This window comes from Diorhabda carinulata, chromosome X (genome assembly GCF_026250575.1).
Source record: "Diorhabda carinulata isolate Delta chromosome X, icDioCari1.1, whole genome shotgun sequence".
Taxonomy (NCBI): domain Eukaryota; kingdom Metazoa; phylum Arthropoda; class Insecta; order Coleoptera; family Chrysomelidae; genus Diorhabda; species Diorhabda carinulata.
In genome coordinates, this window is record NC_079472.1 from 37,844,603 (window position 1) to 37,868,214 (window position 23,612).

The window sequence follows — 23,612 nt, forward strand, 5'->3', positions numbered from 1 at the left end:
GGGAAGTTTCGAATGTCGAATAATAGTTCAACGTGTTTGATTCATAATCGGCTTAGAAAATTTAAAACTAATAAAAAAATTATTGATCAGTCCCTTGTAATACGAAATGCTTATGAAATATCAACAAATACTGAGTGTCTACGGAGCTCTTGATTATTTTTGTTGCGCAGGACTCAACTTCTATTTCTATTATAACTAACTGGTCTTAATATTGATGATATTGTCATAGAAATTAATTATCTAAATTTCCTTGCCCTTGACAAAATTGATCTTTTGGGTTGCAGTATGACACTTTCAATTACATACATACATACGCATAACATTTGCACATGTCATGTTGTTACACTTGATGTATCAAACAGCCCTCTCGTAGTATGAGCGACTCTATCGGGACATCTAGTCTAACGCAGTCAAAAAATATCAAATCTTTCTTTTGTTTTTATTTTGTCGGAAGAAATACTATTTGATCAAGTTACATCGACTAAATTTTGACAGAAGCGTCGCAGCTTAAGAACGAGTCATTACCTAATTTCCTTCTTAAACATACGAATTTCAACACGATTTCTTTAGCAATTCTTCAATCATACTTTGTCATGAGTAAACGAATCTAATAGTCGTCATTATGAAATCAAAACTTAGAGCATAAAGTTTTCTAACAAATATATTCAAGGAAAACTTATTATAGAGATTTTACGAAAATATCAGTAATAACATGAGAAAATTTTGATGATATAAAGGTTAATACTTCATTGTTGGAAATTTAAGTTCAATGGGAAACTGATATGATATTAAATATATTGGGAAACTGATATGATATTAAATATTATTCAGACTAGAAATTGCTTATCATGAATATAAATATCAGGAATACTATCAGTTATAAATTCTTCCTCACACATAGCTAATCGAAATTAACCAACAAAGCCTATTTTATTATTGAATTTTTAATATTATTGTCACCTGGAATAGTCGTAAATGCTGTACTGTTAAGAATAGATTTAAAATTAAAAATAACCACTATGTTGACCAATGATGACGTAATGATGGTCACTTAATTTTTCTGTAGAATCCCAAGTAGAAGGAAGCCCCAAATGGGTTGCGAGTCATATTGAAACTATTCCCTATGAGCAACCACAGAAGAAGAAATCTGGTGAGTAGCAAAATTCAGAAAGAATTTATCAATAAATCTTTCTTTGCATTTGGATCGAGAGAACATGATGCTTTTCGTCAAACGAAAACGAGAAGCATTTCAACTAATATTTGCTTTGCTTAGCCAGATATTGAGCAATGTATACTTTCAAAACAAAATAAAAGGTCTTGACTAAATATAAAAAAGGAACTTAGCTTATTTGCAATATAAAATTTTCTTTTGAAATACTTTCTTTTGTAAAATATGATTACTAGTTAAAAATTTGATGATAAAACAATTATCTATGTGAATTTCTCAAAAGGTTACAAATTAAATCGCTAGAACACCAGATATCTATTTTAGAAACAGAGTTAAGACATAGAGAACTTCACAGTGCAAACAGCAGTTTTTAATAGTCTAAAAAACATTATTTGATTTGAACTATTTATCTAAAACAAGCAATTGTTCAAATATTTAGAATTCCCGTAACTGATAGTTCTGATTCAATACGGGGATCTCACTCTAGTTGGATATAATTCTCATTGTGAGTACAGCGAAGCATGATTAGGGACGAGAAGAATGGGCTCATTGACGAGGTATAAAGTTCAAAGCAAGGAAAATGAAATCATCCCTATTGCATATCAATAAAAATATTCAAACTGCTGTTTCTGTTGATCCAGTTTCATAAGTATATTAATAAAATATCACTACTATCTTCACTTGTAATGATAATGGGTTTCATAAACAAATCAAGGATTAAGAATTGATCTCATTTATTCTTTGTGTGCATTATCTTTGCATGCCTGCCATTGTTTATAGCTTTCTCTGGTAATACTTCAACATCTCCTCTTCTCAATCTTTCTGCGTTATCTTCTTTTCGGGTTGATGGTATCGGTATTTTTTTTTTGAATTATGGCTTTGATAGGGTCTAATTCTTCAAGATTCACTGTAAAGGAAAACGACTTTTGAAACACATCTATATCCCCGTGATATGTGTTGCTGCTGAAAAAGATAAATACTCAAAAGCCCTTTTTCAATCTATAATTACTTAAAACTAAATTAGTTAATACTTTCAAGACAGTCCAGAATCCATAATTAGAAGCGATGATCTCTTAATATTCTGATCTGGATTTTTTGTAACCTCCAATCAACTAAGTTTCCTTGATATAATATATTTTGCTGCCAGAACGTTTATGTCCACGATTTTTTTTCTGGAAATTTAAATCATCTTAATTCATATAAACATTTTTCGTATGTTTATCTACACACTGAAAACTCATTCAAGTTTTTCTCTAAAAACCTATATCCCATTTTATCGAAGTCTGCACAAATGAAATATTATCTTGGGATGGTTCTTAGTTTGGTTAAAAAAATGTATTGTATATTTGGAATTCTTAAAACCCATACTGATGCGCTTTGATAATATGAGTATAAGCTGCTTCTGAATCATAACTTAGTACACGAAACCCAACATAACCTAACCTCAGCTCCATATTTTGTATTTAAAGCACAATTTTTAAGCTCATGAAGCCCTGATATGAAATTTCTAAAGGACAATTTGGAAAAATGCGTTTGAAGCAACACGAACGCATGTATTCTATTATCTGGACGTGCAAATTATGCAATTGGAAAGCAACAATAAGTAAAGATAATAATTCAGATCGTTATGGGAAATAATCAATTAAGCAGCTCTACTAATGGTGATATGGGAATTTTTGGTAAAAATAAATAAGAATTCATCCACCGAACTAACTTTTTGTACTTAATTAAGGCAATTAACTAATTACGGTGAATTGTTCGGTATCCGTCTTTCTATTGATTAATAGTCAAACGACCAGAATTCTCATACCTCGCTTCAAAATAAATAGTTACAACAGTTTGGAAGAAAAGCTATCATTCACGTGGGTATTATGTTATGACGTCAGCATTGTTAGGGAATGCATGAATCTGAAAAACTTGTATGTCGACAAATTGGTTGCATTTGAGTATACTATGAAGTAACATTCAAGAAATTGCGAAAATGTTCAGGATTAGATGAGAAAAATCAAAACGAATTTTGTCAAAATAAGTTTTCTGTTACTAGGATGTCAGTGTCGTAAATTCTGAAGTAGCATACTTAAGGAAATGAATTTAATCAATAACATTAATTTGAGAGTAATTAACTATTTTAATTGGAAAGAAATTTTGGCAGTAACCTTTTTATTGAATATATTATTTCCTTTGATCATGTAATTTACCACTGAATTACCAAGACCATTTTGTTAAATTAATCCAATTGTCACAATTAGCATTAATAAATTTTGATGAATTGTCATAGCATGTTTTATTAGTAAAAATTTCATTCCAATACTATAATAAATCAAAAGCTCACGTACCTTCTGAATTTGGTTTCCTTTCATGTTCAACTTTATCAGATGTAAACCATAAAAACTGTAACTAGGTAGATCAACTATGGAATTAGCTTCCAAGTCGAGTGCTATCAACTTATTCAATCCTTTGAAAGCTTTCTGAGGTATCTCTTTAAGTCGACCAGATACAAGACTAAAAGATTCCAAGTGAGGCTTGAGCGGCAAGAGGCAGTCATCATGTAATTCTTGTATGTTACTTTGAGATATTTGTAAATGTTTAATGATGGTCGTGTCGGGAAAGAAATGTTTTGGAAGCTTGACCTGAAAAAAATTTTACCATTGTTCATATATATGAACATATGAACATATAGATACAAAATATTGAATGTAAATGGTTTTTTTGTATGCGTAAGACCTGTGTACTTTTACTTAAACTTAAGAAAATAATCAAGACATCCTCAACCACGATTTGGTTTTTATCGATTCTTAACTGCTACCATTTGAATTGTTTGTGATAATGTATAGAATGAGGACCAGTTCTTGAGATTAAGTAACATGCTGTATCTCATTAAGACTGTTTGGATATAAATGTTTAGAAAAATTGAGTATAAGAATAGCACCAACAACAGAAATGTTACGAGTTGTTCTTAGTTTTTCTAGTTTATTATTATTAAAGATTGGATATGTGTGAATAATATAAACTCGATACTGCTCTCTTAGTATATAATAGGGAACAATCTGAATCGAATTCCCTATGGAGATTAATTTTCAATCATGGAATACATACAAGTAGTTTCTTTTCTTTTGAAACTTGGTATTTAATATTTATCCCACATTCCCAAAAAATATACTTTCCAAAAAGAAGTGAGTTGTTCTCTTCAACTATAATGCTATTTAATCATCTGAATTTGTTGCGACATTTTCTGTATTCACTGCACTATTCGTACATTTGTTCCAATATCCATCTTTCTCCTTTTCTCTATTCAAAGAGATACATTTTCAAAGAAACCACATATCAGTTGGATGTTTTATTCAGATGTAGCGACAATGACAAAACATTTAATCTGGTATTTTATGCCTTCGGGCTAACGTGAAACAAGAAAAGCAGTAAACATTTGTATTGTTAATTCAACTCTATTTTTTCGATTTCAAGTGGGAGAACATGTTCAAAATTAAATGGAAATAAGTGAATAATTATTCATTCTATTGAAACTGCCTTTCCCTCGTGTTCATAACTGATTTCCGTTTCACAAAAAATTATATGTTCAAATTAAAAGAACTTTTTTCATTGATTTTTATAGCCGTGGAACGTTGGCATTAATTTACGTAACATCACACAATTTTGCGTAAATAGGGCATTTTCTTGGAAAGCAGGAAGACGCATTCAGATAATTTCCTGTACAAAATACTGATTTGGCCCTAGATTCGATTTAATAACGGCTATGATATATCCATCGTGTTTGCCTCGAGAATCTTAATTTGATATAAGTCGTAGAATAATATCTACTGCAATAGGTTCAATGTAAATAATTAGAATTTCAACTTTAGTGTAATTTGAAAAAAGAAAATCATACTCGCTCATATTAAAAATCAAATTGCTAAGCAAGTGATTTTTCCAAAAAAGGCAACATAAATATGGGATGCATTTCCAATATATCATTTTGAATGTACACAAGGCACTTTACTAATAACCTTAAAATTCTCAAAATCTAACTGTCTGATGTCTATACATTTTACTCACTATTGATTTATCCGGGTCATATATGTTGAGACTTTGTACGGATCCTTCGATAATCTCCAAAACAGACTTGACTGAGTCGGCGGTGGCAGCAGGACATTCCAATAAAATACCATTTTCAAAGTTGAAGCATTGACAAGAAGGATTTGCGGCTAGGCTCGGACATTTAGTTTGATCAGCAAATGTCTGTAGGCTGATCGAAACAGCCAGTAAGATTAGAATGGCGCCATTTCGCGCCATCATTGAATCCTGTGCCAAGGCGCCATCTTGGGGTCAACCGCCCGTCATATTAAAGACGGATCTGGAAGAAAAAAATTGAATTTATATACGTTAAGCTCTTTAAGTAATAATGATCTAAGGCAACAGTATGCAGACCGAAAGCTGCGAGAAAATGTATGAAAAATCCAGACAGAATAAGGTATTGCAAATAACGAAAATAGTAAAAAAAAAATTATTATTCTAATTCAAAATTTACTTCTCATTCAATCACTATTACAGAAAGGTAAACAACAGATACACGAAATGTCTATTTGACTATTGAAAGTACGAAAATCGGCAGATACTTTGTCAAAGAAGTTCTTGAAAACCCTATTTACTGTTATTCGAAATATGACGATTTGAAAATATGATCAATATTGTGATTCAGTTCATATCAACCTATTCAATTATATCGGAATTTTCACAGTAAATTTCCACCGAATGGATATAGAGAAGGATTCCCGACTTGCAATGTCCAATATAGAACAATGCAAAATTTAGTACATACCTCACAGTGCAAAGTTTCCGACCTAACCAAGAATTTTTCTCTCATGAAAATAATTATTTTTCCACATAGTATTTATCCTATATACATCGATGCTTTAATCTATTCAATACTTCCAAATAACTGTCATTTATCTGGAAATAGGCGTTTACGTATGTGTTGTCTGATGAAAATCTATTCCATATTAGTAAAACAAAGTTAGAAAACAGGAAAACGTCGCTTGGTGTCAGATTTAGTGAGTATGTTGTCCTAATTAAAAAACTCTTTTCTTTTTCATTAAATACAGTCAATGAACACGACTATCTCAAATAACGATCGGCATCATTTTTCCGGTAAATGAAACTATTGCCTTTTTGCCTATTTGCCTTTTCCAAAGCAGGTTCACCCTTTGCAATCCATTGTCTTCCCCCTATTTTTATTCAAGATTGCTGTGGTGAATTCAGTTTTCATCTCTAGTTATGAATTGACGCAAAAAATCTAACAAATTTAGCTTAAACCGCGTCAATAATGCCGCCAGAAAATGTTAATTCGAATGCCATTCTCGTCCCAAGTGAGCACACGCGAGAATAGTTTACGCATGCATAAGTGTTTAGTCAGTATATAGCAAATATATTCTTTCGATATATCGATTTTCTTAATCTAACTTTTATCTGATGGTCGTCCAAAATCATTTGGTACAACTTTTCGATGATATCTCTGGTTGTCTCGTCGTCAGTAAAGCTGATAAGACCATGAAGTTATCTAAAATTTTTTGGTCATAGATGATGGTACATGTCTACATATACAGTGTTAAGCATATCTTTCATTTGCGTAGGTGTATCGCATTTCAAATACAAATCTTTAATGACAATTCGATATCCAGTTTTTCCATTTTTTAAAAAATCTACACGACAACTAATCTATATGATTATCAAACAAAAACCAATCGTCTAAAATGGATGAAATTTTTGTAAGAATATCTCAATGTATGCGCCCAAATATATTTCCCAACTTTCCAATAATGATATCGGAAACTTTTCAGGTAACTCTCGGGATATTATGTTTTGATTAACTAACTGATTTTTATAAGTTTGGTACCATGTTATTTCAACCGATGAGTACATTATTTCAAAAATATCCTGCAGGAGCAAATATTAGGCAAACTTCATTAATAATTAGGTATATTGCATATACAGGTATCGCCACCAAATTATACACAAAATAAGGGACTGATAATGAATACTTTGGGCAGTACTGATCTAGGTTATTAGAAATAAATTTTTAATATTTACAAGTTATATTGTTGATTTCATAATAACATATATATCTTTTGAAAAAACTCTATCCAGAATTATTATTTCATTTCGTCTACCACATGAAGGTTTAAATATTTTGCCACCAACTAACTATGAGATTTATTCACACTGAACAAATATCAGTCTCTGCAGACAATTATTTGGTTATCAAAACGCGCGTTAGGCAGTGTAATTGTGAGTGTTGGTGTGGTGGTAGTGTGAACAGTGTGTTCATCATGAATATTACAAACTATTCCAGAAAATCCAATTTTAGGTAAATTCTCACTTTATTTATATTTTAGATTTCTAAATTTGCAGCAAATTTCGTCTCGGTTTATTTATGTTCATAAAGAGAGGAACAGCAATGTCCATGATAATACCCAATTTTGTTCTCTTAGCAATGGATACGATATCTAGCCTCTTATAATTATCTATATGATCAGTTTATACTGATCTATTCCAGTGAACATACGCTTTTCCATGACTGGCACCATGTAACAAAGTTGCTCCTGGGTAAGCAGATATGGGCAAATGCTCGATGATCTCATTGACCAATCCACATTTTTAACATTTGTTGGCTACATCTAATTCAAGACACAGCTTCCCATAATGTCTAGTTCTTATAGCTATAACAAATCCATAGTTTCCATGTAAATCACTTCTTTTGGGAAATCACCCAAAATAGGAGTTTCTCAAAATTGAGTTTGTGAATAATTTCCCGTTTCCATTCAACTATTTTATCTGTATTCCAAGGTTATAAGTATCGTTTTGAATGCTAGGAACGTATACTCTCCATCCATCTGTGTAGCCAACCTCATAATATCTAGATTTCTCTACTTTATACAAGATTTAGCAGAATTTTCTTCCTGATTCTTGTTTTTGTGTAACAATCTTCATCATTTACCGTTTGTAGATACTTCATTCTAGAAACTTAATTAATGTGGTGGAATACTAAATCTGAATAACTAGTAAGTGGAAATTAAAAACCAATCCAAACCAAAATAAATACCTAACACTATAGTATTATTATCAAATGAGATAGTAGATTTAATCATTACTTCCTGAACATCTCTAACTCACCCAGAGGCTTTAATATTAAGAAGATGGTCAACAGATAAGTTAAAGTGCAAACATTTAAATCTCTCTAGATTTTTATGGTTTATATTTTCAATATACTTCCAGTCATTATCCACAATATTATTATTAGAGACTACCACATGTTTCTATTGATAGGAATTTCGTAGTTCTTGAACAAAGGTTAATTTATACTACTATCAAAATTTGTTCCCAAGCTAACGTATAGTCGATTGGATATTATTATCACACTGTAAAAAACAATAAAGGCTGATTCATAAACTTGACTTTCCGTTGCCGTTTACGTTTGATTTTACAAAATTATAAACAAGACTATTCAGAGTTGACGTTTGTCGATCGGTCTACCGTTGGTGACTTTCAACGAATTTTATCCCGTCGGCCGTTCGTAGCAACTTACTTAGCAATAGAAAAGAGCTTATTACATCCTTTTGCGTTTGTCTGTCTGTTTATGATGGTCTTTTGACTTTGCTCGTTTTCTCTCCGTTATTTTCCATAATATCATCAATTAATATCCGATTACAAACAAAAACACAAAAGTATCATGAAAACAAAAAGCAGTATACACGTCAAAAAGAATCAAAGAATTTTTAGGCCAACGGCAGCAATACGGTGAAGAATTTGCTAGGAACGGCAAACTTTATCCGCGAACGGCAATGGCAAACAGTTTAGTCTTTTTAACAAGATAGAATAAAAATATAATAGAATTCTTTTATAAAAGTGAATTCCAATAAATAAAAGCTTAACGATGTGGTTAATTGATTCTGATTGTTATTTGTGAAAGATGTGGTTTATTAACATCATCAAAATGTTTGTCTGTATCTGCTGAAATGTTATATGAACGAACAAAATAAATAGTGTCAAAACACGCTGATTTTTTCATTGCAAATTAGGACAATACAGTAATCAACAAAGTAATCAAATCCTGCCAACATAAATGGTGAATTTAGACGGCGTCTCATTGCACCAAATTACAATCAACAACTTTTTTGTTATTCTATCAACATGTATTTAATTTCAGAATTTTAAACTTTTTCCACTACTTCGAATTTATCATGATCATATAATGGAAGTTTTTTATGTTATATTATATCTTATGTGACATCAACGATTTAAACGAATATCCTACGATTTGCATTCTATATAAAAATAAAAAACAAAACCAAGCAGTTTATTCAGATTTTCTGTGATTATCCCTTTTCTTACATCAAAACAAATGAAGAATTTCCATGATCCGTAAAGTTAAGACCATTTGATATTGTGAAAGAGCTTAAAAAGTTGGGGTATTATTTCGTCTGATTGTGTCTGTTCATAAGAACTTTTGAAATAGGAATGGTAAAGCTTGTGGTTGAACTTAAACTCTTGTTGCTGTTTTATCAGGTTCAATCTGTATATCACATCTAAACAGAAGGAAGAAAAGTTGAGGGAAAAACGAGATCTCGAGGTTATTTAGCACCTATCTTTATGTACTCAGTACTTCAGTTCTTTTCTTCCTATTTTTCGTATAGGCCAATCAACTCAATAGACTAAGAAAGTTATTTAATTAGGATTAAATAAGGGAATGAGATATTTGTGCAGGAATATATTTCAAGTAAAACGATGCCGTTTGGCCGAGTTTGATAACACGTCGACTGCAATAAAGACTTATTGCACGAGTTGCATATAATAATTTTTTCTTCGTTCATGATAAAAAATATTTTATTTAGGTTTAGAAAAATAAAAAGCGTAATTCAATAGCAAAATATTTATTAATTAATTAACACTATCGGTTAACATTGAGCAAGTTAGGGACTAGTAATTAGAAATAATTTGAATTAAACATTCTTTGTACCATAAATATTAGAAGTGAGTGTAAAATGTTTGCAGTTTTCAATATTAATATTTTTTGGCGAACAATTTTTAAATTCTACTTCTTGATTTCTGACCTCTCTAAATGTACTAGTACTTGGTATCTGTATATTGTCATTTTCTTCAGCTTGAAATATTTATTTTGCAACATTGAGTTTGCAAGTGATTGCTCTACGTATCCTTCCTCTACTGTGGACAATTTCAATCCGTCGTGTCGTTTGAGCTATTGTATATCTGCTCCAGTATCTGCAAGAAGTGTTGCGAATGATCACCTGAAGTAATGATCCTGTATAGCTTAGGATTCTCCAAATTCAGAAATTTTGAAATTTTTACAGGATTTTAGAGAACTTGTTTACATCAATAGCTTGGACAGTGCACTTTGCATTTCGGTAACTAATAAAAAACGTTTATGTGGATTATGGGTGGTACGTAATTTTCTGTATTTACGGTATATATCGATGAAATTTGATCCTTCCGCAACCTCACCTCTAATGACAATGCTTGTCAGTTTTTGAATGTGGCACTTTTACAATTAATATTGAACCTACTTCTTCTAGGTCTTCAGCACTGTATTTCTGGAGCTCATCTCTAGGACATGCCCCTGCGATAACAAATATTGCAGTGATCTACAACAAGCAATTTTGAAATGTCTTACGAAAGCTGAATAATAATTAGTAACTTACTTTTTTAATTAAATACTAGGAATTCGGAGCTTCTTTTAGAAATTATTAAATGTGTTCCCTATCGAATACTTTTGACTTTTTTTAACGAAATCCTACAGAGTTCATAACTGCCATTAGTTTTTCGTTATTTCTAATATTGATATCTTCTTTTGTAGAAAGGCAACCTCTCACCATTGAGTACTCAGACCAAAGTGAAGAGGGTTTAATATATTTCGATCTTTTTGAACTTTTTTATCAAAGCACCACTCTTACCAATAATATTACTCATTTTTGAACTTTGTTTAATGTTTAATAATTTCTTACTGACTTTTCTAGAACTGCAGAGCTGTATTATCCAAATCATAGTAGTCGTGATCGCGTATGTTTGAGGCATTTACGTTTGTGTTTATAAATTGTAATCAAATAGTATTTTAGGAAAAAATACATTTTCTAGTAATTCCGTAATAAAGTAGATAATAATATTGATAACAAAATAAAGCCATTTTCTATTAGATATTGTTCAATAAAGTTGTGTTTATTGCATGAACGTAGAAAACTATAATTATTATTTAATTATAATAGTAATTATAACGTTATTTCTTTAGTGATATGGAAAAAATACAATATTCAATAGTTTCCATATTTGCATTTTACTGCAGCTGTTTGAATAGATGAAGGAAAACAATATTATATTTCTTAATTCGATTATAAACATTTCTGAAAATAAAAACAGTGTTTTCTGGCAGATCATTCTTACAATATGCAAGTTTTGGAAAACTATAAAATTTTTACAGATGTGGAATCTCTACTCGAGTTTCGAATTGAGTTTATCTTTGCCAGAGTTAAATTCGTCCATTTGAATTAATAAAATGATTCTGATGTTCTTGATAAAAGTACTCGTTCATGAGGAATTGAGAAAACTCATTACTTATAAATTTCGATAAGTTGTCTGGAATCAGGAAATATATAAGTGAAGATTTAGAAATGTGATAAGAAAAATGTCTCGTAAAATGAAAATGGAAGTCATAGAAGTGAAACAAGCTTATTCTCCTTATACCTCTCTTCTCTTATACAGATTGTTTGACTGTCAAGCAAATTATGAAATAAGAATAGCAAATATTTAGTTTCTATTAACTTGTTTCTACTCCCCATATCAATCATGTCCCCTTTCAGGGGACTACATTAGTCCGTTAGTATATAAGGGTTACATTTTATTGGATATAATTTTTTATACTGAGCATTTATTGATAATGATCTTTATCATGGAAATGTTTTGAGTTGAGATAAAAAAATTGGTATGGGCCAGATAATTATCATTAAATACATGTTATATTCACATTTCTCTGCGTTCTATTCTAGTCCCATATTTTTAATCAACTTCATTAGTTTGAAGTCAAGTCTCAAGCATTCATCAGATGGTTTTATTACCACTTTATGAATTTGGGAATGCTTGTGATAAGTCATTCGATCCAAAACTTCTCCTTGATTCGTAGTTCAATATCTTCAAACTTTTGAATGGTATATGTTATAAACAAACAGATGTAGTAGAACTATTTCAAATACTTCACTACGAATATTCATATTGAAATTTTCTTCAATAGAAGCCTTGACAAAATCATGCAAGATGTTAATAAGAAATTGTATATTCGCCAATCAAATAATCAAACCAAAATGATTAAGTAATTTCACTCAGTCCAAAGTCGCTTAGTTTGCAGAGCATTGAAAAATTTCAAACAGTATATTAAAGTATAGTGGTTATTAAGATCTTATTCACGTTTACTTGACTCTTTTTTTATTGATAAGCCAGTTTTGTGGTAGTAAATAGATGAGATACCAAGTTAGCTACTAAAGAATGGTTTGATCTCAAAATCGCAGTATTTTGGCGATTACGCCTATGCAAAAGTATGTATATAACTGTGTCACAAAATATTTACCACTAAATTTCCTATTTCATTCTATTAATTTTTTTCTACCATTTTCTGGACCTAAGTTAGGTAGGTGAATTGAATCTTTTCAATTGCCTCGATTTTGTAATTATGGCTTATTCAAGACATTTTCAATTTTTTAGCATATATGCATATATTTCGTGAATTAATCAACTTATCAAATAAATTTCTCAATTTTGTGGAAAATACATATATTTATTCAAGATTTAGATACCATTCTGTTTCGCTTAATGTTTCCAGAGCACTCACGAATTTCCCGTGCAGATCCTTTATTTCTTGCTTCTTCAACGCGAATGCTTATTTCAAAATACCTTTTATGCTTTTATGCATCGCTAAAATATTACTTCATTCTAAGTTTCGAATAAATTATAGAATTGTGGCGAATATAAAGATTTTCTACAAATGTAGCTCTTAGAAATAGAAATATGGGAATAAAGTTATTACTTATAGCAGCTTAACTTTGTCTAATACATATTCCCAATACTATGAAAATGGATGTTATACTTATCACATACAATTTATCCAGAAAACAAGTTAATGAGAAAGTACAAAGACGCAGATTGAATAAAATGTAACGAGATTTTTATATTCTTACGAATATAAATATCGTATAAGTTATACCTCTGTGGTAGCTTTCGTAACTTCGGTTGCGTCTTTAAATCACAGAGCAATCAGTTATATATTCGAGTTAATCAGAGAAACACGTTACGAAAACTTTTTTAAGGATATAAAATTTCAACATATCCTGCTTGTTTATTTTTCTCAAACACATATCGTCGATACAATGCCAAAACCACGAATGTGCAAATTTGGCATTTTTCGCCTAAGTGCTTTAGCAGATGTGTTAACCTTGAAACTTTTCAATGCCAAAGCCACGAATCTAATCCCTATGCCCGATGTCTAACTTGAGAAAGTGGGAATTTAGTACTTGCTTCAATACCTAAGGCACGAATGTACCACATTGGTGTTTTTAGCATTGCACTTTGAGCGAGTCTGTGAAATCCAAAATAGTGAATGTGCCACATTCGTGTTTTCGGCACTTAAAATTTATCAGATTGGTAAAATTGTTTGTGTAAGATGGGTTCTCGTACGCAAAAAATATTGGAGCTGAGTAGGAAATTGGATTCAAATGGTAAGCGAGATTAAAAATATTAACAAGTATATTAATAATAACAATAGCAAGTAATAATAAGTTGAAAGCATGTGTGGATCTGTGCGAGTATGTGCAAATGTGTTATCAAGAGAGTGTAAATGTACTTTACAGTGTAGACGTTTTCGTTACTAAATTTCATTGTATATTCAGAAAAAAATAACTAATCTAATCAGTGTATTGATTTTAATTTGTTTCTCATCAAATTGTGTTTTTTCTTTTATTAGATGACACAAGTAATGAGCACTCTGCTATTGAAAAGCTGCAGCAAAAATTTGTTGAGAATGAACCTGAGCCATCTACCTCTACTCTCCACTCTAAACCTCTTCTGGTGATATCCATAGAAGAAATTTCAGATGATCTAAATCTTTCCAATTCCTCCTCAAATAATTATGAACCATCAACAAGTGGATCAGAAAGTGACTCATCAAATTATTCTGAGTCTTAGTCATAGTCTTAATCAAGAAGCTCAGAGTATCCAACGGACAGAGGAACCGAAAGAGAAGCAACTTGTAAAGAAAAGGCAAAGAAACGAGATGTTGTGGAAAAAAATATAAGGATTGTGAAAACAGTGAAGGGTGAATCCTACACTGGACATAGAGGAATTGAGAAGCCTGCTCGTTCTCTTTTATCAACTCCTTGCCTTGGCAAACCAAAACACAAATCTATTCAACTTGTTAATGAACAGAATCGCCTAAAAATTTATATGGATTTTCGTAATTTGAAAGGCATTGAAACCAGCGAGAATTCATAAGAAGCCTCATAGAACAAAATCTAAAAAAAAACGCAGAATGCGAAATATAGAGAATTCGCAAAAAACTTTCACGTGCAAATATTTCTTTTCCGTTGATGGTACAAAACACAATGTATGCAGAGAGTTTTATAAGGCTATATTGAATATAACGGATACCTTAATACGTAGTTCTTCTTGTGGTTTTCTGGATAAAGATAGGCGCGGAAAAAACACTGCATCTAATAAACTATCCGATAATGCTGAAGCGTTTATATAAGAACACATTCTTTCTTTCCCATCAGTAAAGTCGCATTATTGCGGGGCTTGTAGTACCAAAAAGTACCTGGACTCTTCTCTAAAGTTATAAATTATGCAAAGAATGTGTAAGGAAATTTGCATTACGAAGAATTTTAAACCGGTTACTTTTGAAAAATACCGACAAATATTTCAAGAATACTACTTGGGTTTTTCCAGAACAAAGAAGGACCAATGCAGAAGATGCTTGACCCAAAATTCTTTGACCTAAGAAGAAAAAAGTCTAAGGAAAGATGAGTTTAAAAAACATCTACATAGAAAATCTACCTCAAGAGAAGCCCGTGATGAAAACAAACTCATTGCCAAAGGAGATTCTCGAGCTTTAGCTTCAAGCTGTCCTTAACACTCCGAAAGGATCCGCAGGTCAAATCTTCTATTTGCGAAAGCTAGCAGTCTACAATCTGACAATGTACAATTTGGTAAATCAGAAAGTTAAATGCTATCATTGGGATGAAACACACGGTAAACGAGGGGCAAATGACATAGCGTATTGTGTGTATGATTTTATCATGTCGCACACTGAAATCACATCCGTGCGTATGATGTCAGATGGCTGTGGCGGACAACAAAAGAATTCTGTGTTTGCTTTCATGTGTATGTAACTCCTTATCAATCATCAGTCATTGGAGGTGATTTATCACCGTTTTATTGAAACTGGTTACAGTGAAATGGAATGTGACTCCATTCACTCCAAAGTTGAAAGGAAGGCGACATACCAGTGTTTACGCATGATGGCTGGGAACAATTAATAAGGGATGCTCGTGTATCACCAGATCCTTTTAATATGAAAAACATGTTATTTGATGAGTTTTTTTACTTCAAGGCTTTTTCAAGCAGTTCTCTTAGTATAAAAATCCCCTGGAGAAAAATTTCTTGGCTTGGCTATTTAAAAGAGTAGCCATAAAAACTCTATTATAATGATTTTTCTGGAGATAGACTGCCGCAAGACTAAAAACCGTGGTCGTCCCACAACTGCTTCAAAAAACAGAGCTTATGCAACTAAACTGTCTATCAAAGAAGCGAAGAAAAAAGATTTGCAAAAATATGTGAAGAATTAACGATCATTTTTATAAATATTTAAAAACAAAGCGTGACATAAGGGATAACTTACGTGAGCCGGATATCGATGAAAACTCAGAGACTGGAAGCGACCAAGATTAAAAGTCCCTTCCCGTTTTTACTTTTTTATTTAGTTTTACAAAGCCATTATTCCATTCCAAAGATTTTTGTTTCCAAAATAATGTTTGATTTTCTGTATGTTGATTGATTTAAGAATTTTTTTATTTATCTTAAGTTACCATTGCATTCCTAAGATTCCTACAATGATATTTTATTTTTTGTATTTTAATAACTTTCAGTCTGATAAAAATGTATTAAATATTTTTTTTCAAAATTTGTACTTTTTTATTTACACGAATATTTCTTTTTTACCTTTTTTGCAAAGCTGAAAAAGCGAATGTGCTTTTTTTGATAAAAATTACAAAAATTTCAAATTTTTAACATTGTACCGACGAATATCATGAGTATTCAACGAATATCTAGAGTATTCAATTTATATATATACTTCTAGAATCTAAAAATTCTCCTCTACATTTCAATAAAACATTTAGTTATTTACAATGTCAAAGACTATCACAATTTGGTGCTGATCGTTGTTATAAGTGACGTAAAGGAACTTGCTCTAAAATACAATCACGCCAAAGATGAAATCAGCTGCTGGATGAATAAAAGGAACATTGAGCTTGCTCCAGAAAAAACGAAATCGATTTTAGTGGCATGAAGAAGACGACTAGACTCAATTGAATTAGAAATATAAAACATAGCTATGAGGCCACCGAAAACGCTAAAGTGTCTGGCAATATGGCTGGACAAGAAGCTAAAATTCTCACATCATTTTATGGAAACCATCTAGAAGACGTCGAAGCTTATTGATTATCAAGACTAATCCCAAATTTAACAGGACCAAAGGCGAGCAGAAGAAGAGTACTATATACTACCTACCCAAACATCTTCTACGCCGTTTTAGTCTGGAGAGGAAGCATGGAAGTGGTAAGAACGCACAAAAAACTGCAATGTATATGCAGACATATAGCTCTTAGGAACCGAAAATACTACGGCTCGAAATACCCTCATGCTTAGACAGCGTTGAGAAAGCAGCTGAACGAGAATACTCATTCGAAGCTCACTTGGATGGAAATGAATTTCTACCTTTGACAGGCACTCTCTGAACATGGATACTTCGGAGATCATGTGTATCGTTTCCAAGTCAAAATAAAATGAAAATTTATTCAAATCAATTATTTAGGTGTAATGAGATCATAATTACCTAATATTTAATCTCTAAAATAGAAAAAAACCTTAACTCCTGATACGAATTAAACTTTCGACACAAAAACACAACAAAAAGAATTTACAGGATAATATCTTGATACTGGTGATTCATCTTGTTTTATTTTCGAGTAGCGAATGTTTAATTTTCAACCGAATTCATGGATATAGTATATATTTTTTCACTCAAACACAGTATGTTCAAATTCATAATGGAACTTTTGCTGTTAAAAGAACAATTTCAATTTAATTTCGATGAAGTGCAAACGGCTTCCAATCGACCGACATGTCCACAAATTCAAATGATAGACGAGATAACGACCACAACGGCAGACAACAATGGGGCATCGGAAGCGGGGTTGTCGGACATTTATTGCCTCTTTGCTAAAGTAAAGTTTACTACTCTGACAAATTTTTACTGAGTTTGTTCAGAGTTTTGCTTTTAAATACAAAAAGTTAGTTTTTAGTAAACGTACGTGAAAAAAATGGTTTGGAAGTTCAAGCTGTATTCCAAAAAAAAAACGATAATAATACTTTAGTTGTAATCAATCCATAAAAAGAACTTCCGAAGCTCTTTTCAAATGGTGTCTAATATTTAACAACCGACTACTTGTTTATCAGAAATAAATAATAATTTGAAATGTACTAAAATACCACGCTTCAATGGCAAACTTATTATAAAATTCAAAATAATTGTTTTATTACTTCAAATAAGGGTAGACTGATTGTTACAAGATATTATTTTAATGTATGGGGTGCTGGCATATTCTTTGATGTGAGAATTTTTTGATGACAGATACTCATATGAAGGGTCATTATAAAAATATCCCATAAACCAGCCAACGCTTTTAGATTTGGTTTGCTATTAGAGCATGTTTCTTTGAACCATGATTCATATTCAGGCAGTAACTTATCCAAACATAGTGGCAAGCTGTGAGCCTGCGAGAGTTTCCAGGCCCTCTTTCTGAAAATACCGCGTTTATCTTCGATTATGAAACTAATCAATGCGGATGTCCGAGTATGTCCTTTGATAGTTAGCAAAAATCATTACCAGAAATAGGATATATAAAAATCTGCACTTGATCATACCAAGGCAAAAAATACAAAAAACAAAAATACCAAAATAATATGAGTAGAACTAAAAAAAAATTCTTTCAAGATCCTAGGTTTCCCGAGTCAACCCACATGATAACTCGGCATAAGAAAGTGCCGAGTTATACATCGGGGACAGCTGTAGAGAAGGCAGAGGACCACTCAGATTAGATCTTTTCCTGCCGACGAAGCTGAGAAGCGTTTATCCGGAGCAGCAGAAACAAGCAAAAAAAAAGACCCCCAGAATCTCCCATAGAGGGAAGAAGAAGACGTCTACGCGCGAAACTGCGATGCGAACGAGGATGAGGACCTGTCGAAATAACGGATTGGGGAATTATCCTTCTTCGCGGGAGGTTGATGTTTTCTCACGCGCGTGCGCGTGTGTGTATGACAAAAGTTTATGAAAGTATTTCATTGTCTTCTGTTCTTGATAAGTGTGCAACATTTTGAATACATCCGAGGTTATGAATTGACTATTAATTCACTAACCTACATATTATATACCAAGCTAATATAAGCGTGTTGAAAATGAATCTAGACTTAAGATTGTCAATTTCTTGAGTAATTTGTTAATTTTTGCGGTAACCGAGCCGCTCACGAATTCATTGCTCAATCCCACCTACGCTGATGTCCAATTCTTCAGCCATATCGCGGACGCTCTGACGCTCTCATTGGTAACACTTGTTCTGGGGTGCCGCCCATGTGGCAAGATAACCACCCCTTCTCAACCTTTTAGGAAAACATTCTCAAGTATACTAAAACATGCCTTGATTCCAAAATCAAATCTTTTATTCAAACGTTTGAGTTGAAATATTATACCTAGTTTAGTTGTGTTTCTAGTAATCTAATATAAATTCAAACGATTTAGGTTGAAAGTGATCGAGCTACTAAGAAGAGGTTGATGGATTTTGTTTCGACGAGTACTAGCTATATTTTTCTTTATATTATGTCATCCCATCTTTTGTTCAATCTAAGCTTCTCTATGTTCAGTCAAATTGACAAATCTCTAGCTCAAAACCCTAGAACCCTAGAACCGTTATGAAGTTTTATTTTTAGTATTTTATTCTCAACCGTTTGTATCCTCAAATAAAGTTTTATAGGTTGATAATATTACGAAGGTAAAGATTTCTAAAGCTTTTTATTAATAGAATGTATTCGAAAAAAGAAAATTCATCATTTAAAAATGAAGATACATGGTAAACTCCAAATAAGAGAATAGTTTAAAAGAGTAGGTACAGTTTTACTTTAAATAATAATACTTTTCATACTTTTAAATCGGAGGGACTCTTCATAGTACTAATCCACCAATTGAGAAATTTACATTTAAAATATTATACATGTCATTTTGATTCAATCAGATGCCTTAACTTTGACAGGTTGTTATATCGAAAATTTTTTTGGTTGCGTGTTATTAGGTGTTAGCATCAAATAAAAATTCCAAGTGTTTTTGAAATTATATTTCTTTTTTCATTAACGGCGTCAAAGGAGCCCTGGATTTTCTTGATTAAATTATGTGACAATCCCATTTTTTATCTATACTTTTGGTATAAATTTTGCTGACCGAATCTCCCAGTTTGAATTAATCTCCGCAAATTATTTCTGGGTTGCGAATTATTTCCAAAAAATTTCCTCGGCTAGAACTTTGGGGAATTTTCAAAAAGTTCGCACCTCAAAACAATTTGCAGAAATAGCTCAAGCTCTAGGAAGATGATATAAAAAAATTCTAGTAATCATAAGTAGAAGATGATAAGATTAAACAATATTACGAATTGAGTTTAGATCTGTTTTCACATTTTATCTAACAATTTCAATTCTTATAGTCGGCTACATACTATCTCTACATTTGAATGGTATTTATAACGTGATTGAGAATATCCTTGATATTTAGTTATCCGTTTCTAAGAAAGATTGATTACATATTAAAACGATATGGTTTCGACAAGCCCGTCAAATGCAGTCACTCTGTAATACCCTAGTGATAGGTACATCTCCTTCTCATGTCTCCTCTATTTATGGTATGAAAGCCAAAGGCGAGGCGATATCAACATCACACTCAAAACAAAATGGACAAACTAATATCATCACTGGTTTAATTTCCCACATCTGCTTCGTTCCGGTGTCTTTATTAATAGAAACCCTCGAATGTGTGTCGGCAGAGCTACCGGCTAATTACACACCTTTGAAAATATAATCAAAAGTAATCAATTTTTTACTCGGTCTCTACAATTATTATCTTTAGTAAACTAGAGCCAATTATCAAAAATATGATGCTAAGAATATCGTTTAGAATTTATAATTACACAATGAAAAATGATCTCCATGGATATCTTTAATAAATGTTTGTGGCCATGGAAGTATGAAAGGAATGAACCGTAGATTGAAGCTTGAAATATGGTTAACTTATAACAAAATATAATCGAACGTATTAGTATTGATCGTACAGATCACATCTTGTGAGAAGACATTCAGCGTTCGGTTTTTAATTCAAAAAATGGTTTAATGTTCAGTTATAGTGTGTCATTCAAAATCGACTGTTATGCCAGAAAACATTGATGCTGTGCGTAAACGATGTTCCAATATAGTCACATACTGTAAGATTAAGGCATACCTGGATATAATTTGTTGGATACCGCATAATTTGACAATCGCTAAAAAAACTCGTATCAATTGGTGCAGAGAAATGCTGAAAAAATTCAATCAAAATGTTTTAAATACCTGTATAATATTGTGAAGGGTAACGAATCATGGATCTATCCATATAAACCCAAAATTGAACAACAAAAGATTGTTCTTTCAAGACGTACTAAATCCGACAGAAGTTGTTCTCACACGAAGCCCTTTCAAGCAAATGGTCGCCTGTCTCTTCGGAATAACTGAATATGCCGCCATTAGAGAAACATGTAACGTTCAATTCTGAAGGGTACACCAGTGTGTCACAAGTGTGTGAAAAAATCAGAGAAACCAATCACAGAAGACGAATCATTCTGCACCACGACAATGCGAGCTCTCGCACATCAGCTCCTACAATAAAGTTTTTGAACATCAACGATTGGAGATCCACCGTACAGTCATTGTTGGGAACCCATTGATTCCTTTTTATTCCTGCAGAATAATTGCGAAATCAATATTTTTCTACACCTGAAGAAGCGGTTGATGCGTTGAAATGACATGTTTTGGAGGTACTTTCGAAAATTGGTTCATATGAAAGCAAAAGTGTATTGATCTTAATGGAGAATATTTTGAAAGATAATAATGTCATATCCAATTATAAATATGTCTTTTAATTTGTCTCAAATCTGTCTCAAAATGTAAGTATCGTATAATAATGAATAAAGCTTATTCTCTTGTATTTTATGGGTAAGTTATTAAAAAATCCATGTATTATTCGTAAATACAAAATCAAAGCCTTAATCTGCGGTTTTTTTTAACCCTTCTGTGAATAGTTAAAGACAGATTTGTGTCCTTGGCCCCCTGCATGATGCACATTATTTGGGCTATCTTCAAACTTTCGACACCATTCACGCACAACGACCTTCAGCCTGTAGAAAATGAATCTCAATTCGCAATTCATACTTAACGGGAGCATCAATAATGGAGCGCATATTTACGTAGCTGTAGCACAACGCCGACTGATTCCAAAATGTCAATAATAGCGGAATGTGTAGTGCGAGAGTATCTCAGTCGCCTATAGCGCAAACCCTTTCTTCTGTCCGAGTAGCGACTGCACGAAGCGATCGGGAGATGAAAAAAAACGGCTCTTGTATTATGTATGATTAAAAGAATAGCTATGATAATATTGTAGAATTGAAAATAGTGATATCTGCTGTACTATAATTTTATCAGTTTAAGGTAAGTATATTTAACATATGTCATCAATACAGAATATGCAGGTGAAAACTTAAAAATAATGTTTTTATGTATTCCAAATATTATTCCAAATTGAGAGGATCTGTCCGATTTTTATGTCCTGGAAAGGCGGCTTCTAATGAACCATAATGATCCAAAAGCTCAAAAGATGCTTGTTTTCTCAATAATCCTAAAGGTTCATCCACCATCTAACGAATAAATACAAGTCGCAAAAATGAAAAAAATTCATATGATTGTTGTGGGTTTGAATTGCTCGATTGTGTCAATTTGTTTGAGGTTATCAAATTTTTATTTATAAAGAGGGGTTTGTAGTAGATTACATTTTGAAACTGTACATTGCCGTAATTTGATTTAACTATCTGAAAATTTTGGGAAAATATCACTAAAATTTATATGAGCAACACATTGAAATAAACGTAACATTATTTGAGTCTTGGAAGGGGATTTTGTATTGTGGGATGAAGTTTGTTCCTGGTATGTGAAAAATTTTGGTAGGTAGTGTTGTATGGCCTCCAATTGAGGAACGGCAAAAGGCTCTATGAAACAAACAGCTCTTTGAAGAACGTGACAGATTTTTTTTATTTAAGTGATCTGGTACAGCTACGGCAGTATCATTCTCTGTCATAGGCCCTTTAGATGGTGAGCGGGTTAAAAATTCTACTTCAGACCGTAGAAAATAGTGTGAGCGATAATATTTTTTTACTTTGTTAATTCATCAATTGAGCTATTTCTGAAGAAATATAGATGTTAGATTCCATTTTATTGCAAAACAAACCAATTTAAGCAAAAAAACAAGAAGATAGTTATAAAATATATTTAACGGACAATGACATTTGACATTCTTATTTAATATATTAAATATAAGATATGTTTTGATTGATAAATAAAAATTAAATAATATTATATTTATTTACAATAAATCGATTACTAACTAGAGGCTTCAATTTCACGCGTCTGAAAGGTTGTTACCTACCCTTTCTATTTCCATGTTTGTGATATTAAAAAAAATTAAGAACTACGTCAATAAATGTGAACAATATATCTTCATCGTGTTATTCGATGTTGATATACTCGAACTTTTACTTTATTTCAAAATAGTTTTGCGTTCAAAATACGTAGAAACCGTCCCTGAATCCCTTAGTTCAATGTACTTGAATCCAATGAATTGCTCAATAAAAATTCAACACGGTTACTTTAGTTCGCTGCTTGTACTTTATTTTGATAGGATACATAGGATTTCAAGAGAAGAAAAACGAGATCAGTTGGCCTGTTTTCAATTATTAAGACTTGGAATTGTGAATGAGCTATTTGGATGCAAGAACTTCGT

General features: G+C 32.0%; 1 protein-coding gene across 1 annotated transcript in view; it reads right to left on the reverse strand.

The window, feature by feature from the left end:
- Positions 1-23,612, reverse strand: part of LOC130901021 (chaoptin) — a 371,072-nt gene that overhangs the window by 60,004 nt on the left and 287,456 nt on the right. Inside the window, exons 2-3 of the mRNA XM_057812071.1 lie at positions 5,219-5,516; positions 3,505-3,798 (exon numbers count right to left, since the gene is read on the reverse strand). Of these exons, the coding sequence (XP_057668054.1) occupies positions 3,505-3,798; positions 5,219-5,458 (534 nt within the window). The 5' untranslated portion in view covers positions 5,459-5,516. The remainder of the gene's footprint in view (positions 1-3,504; positions 3,799-5,218; positions 5,517-23,612) is intronic.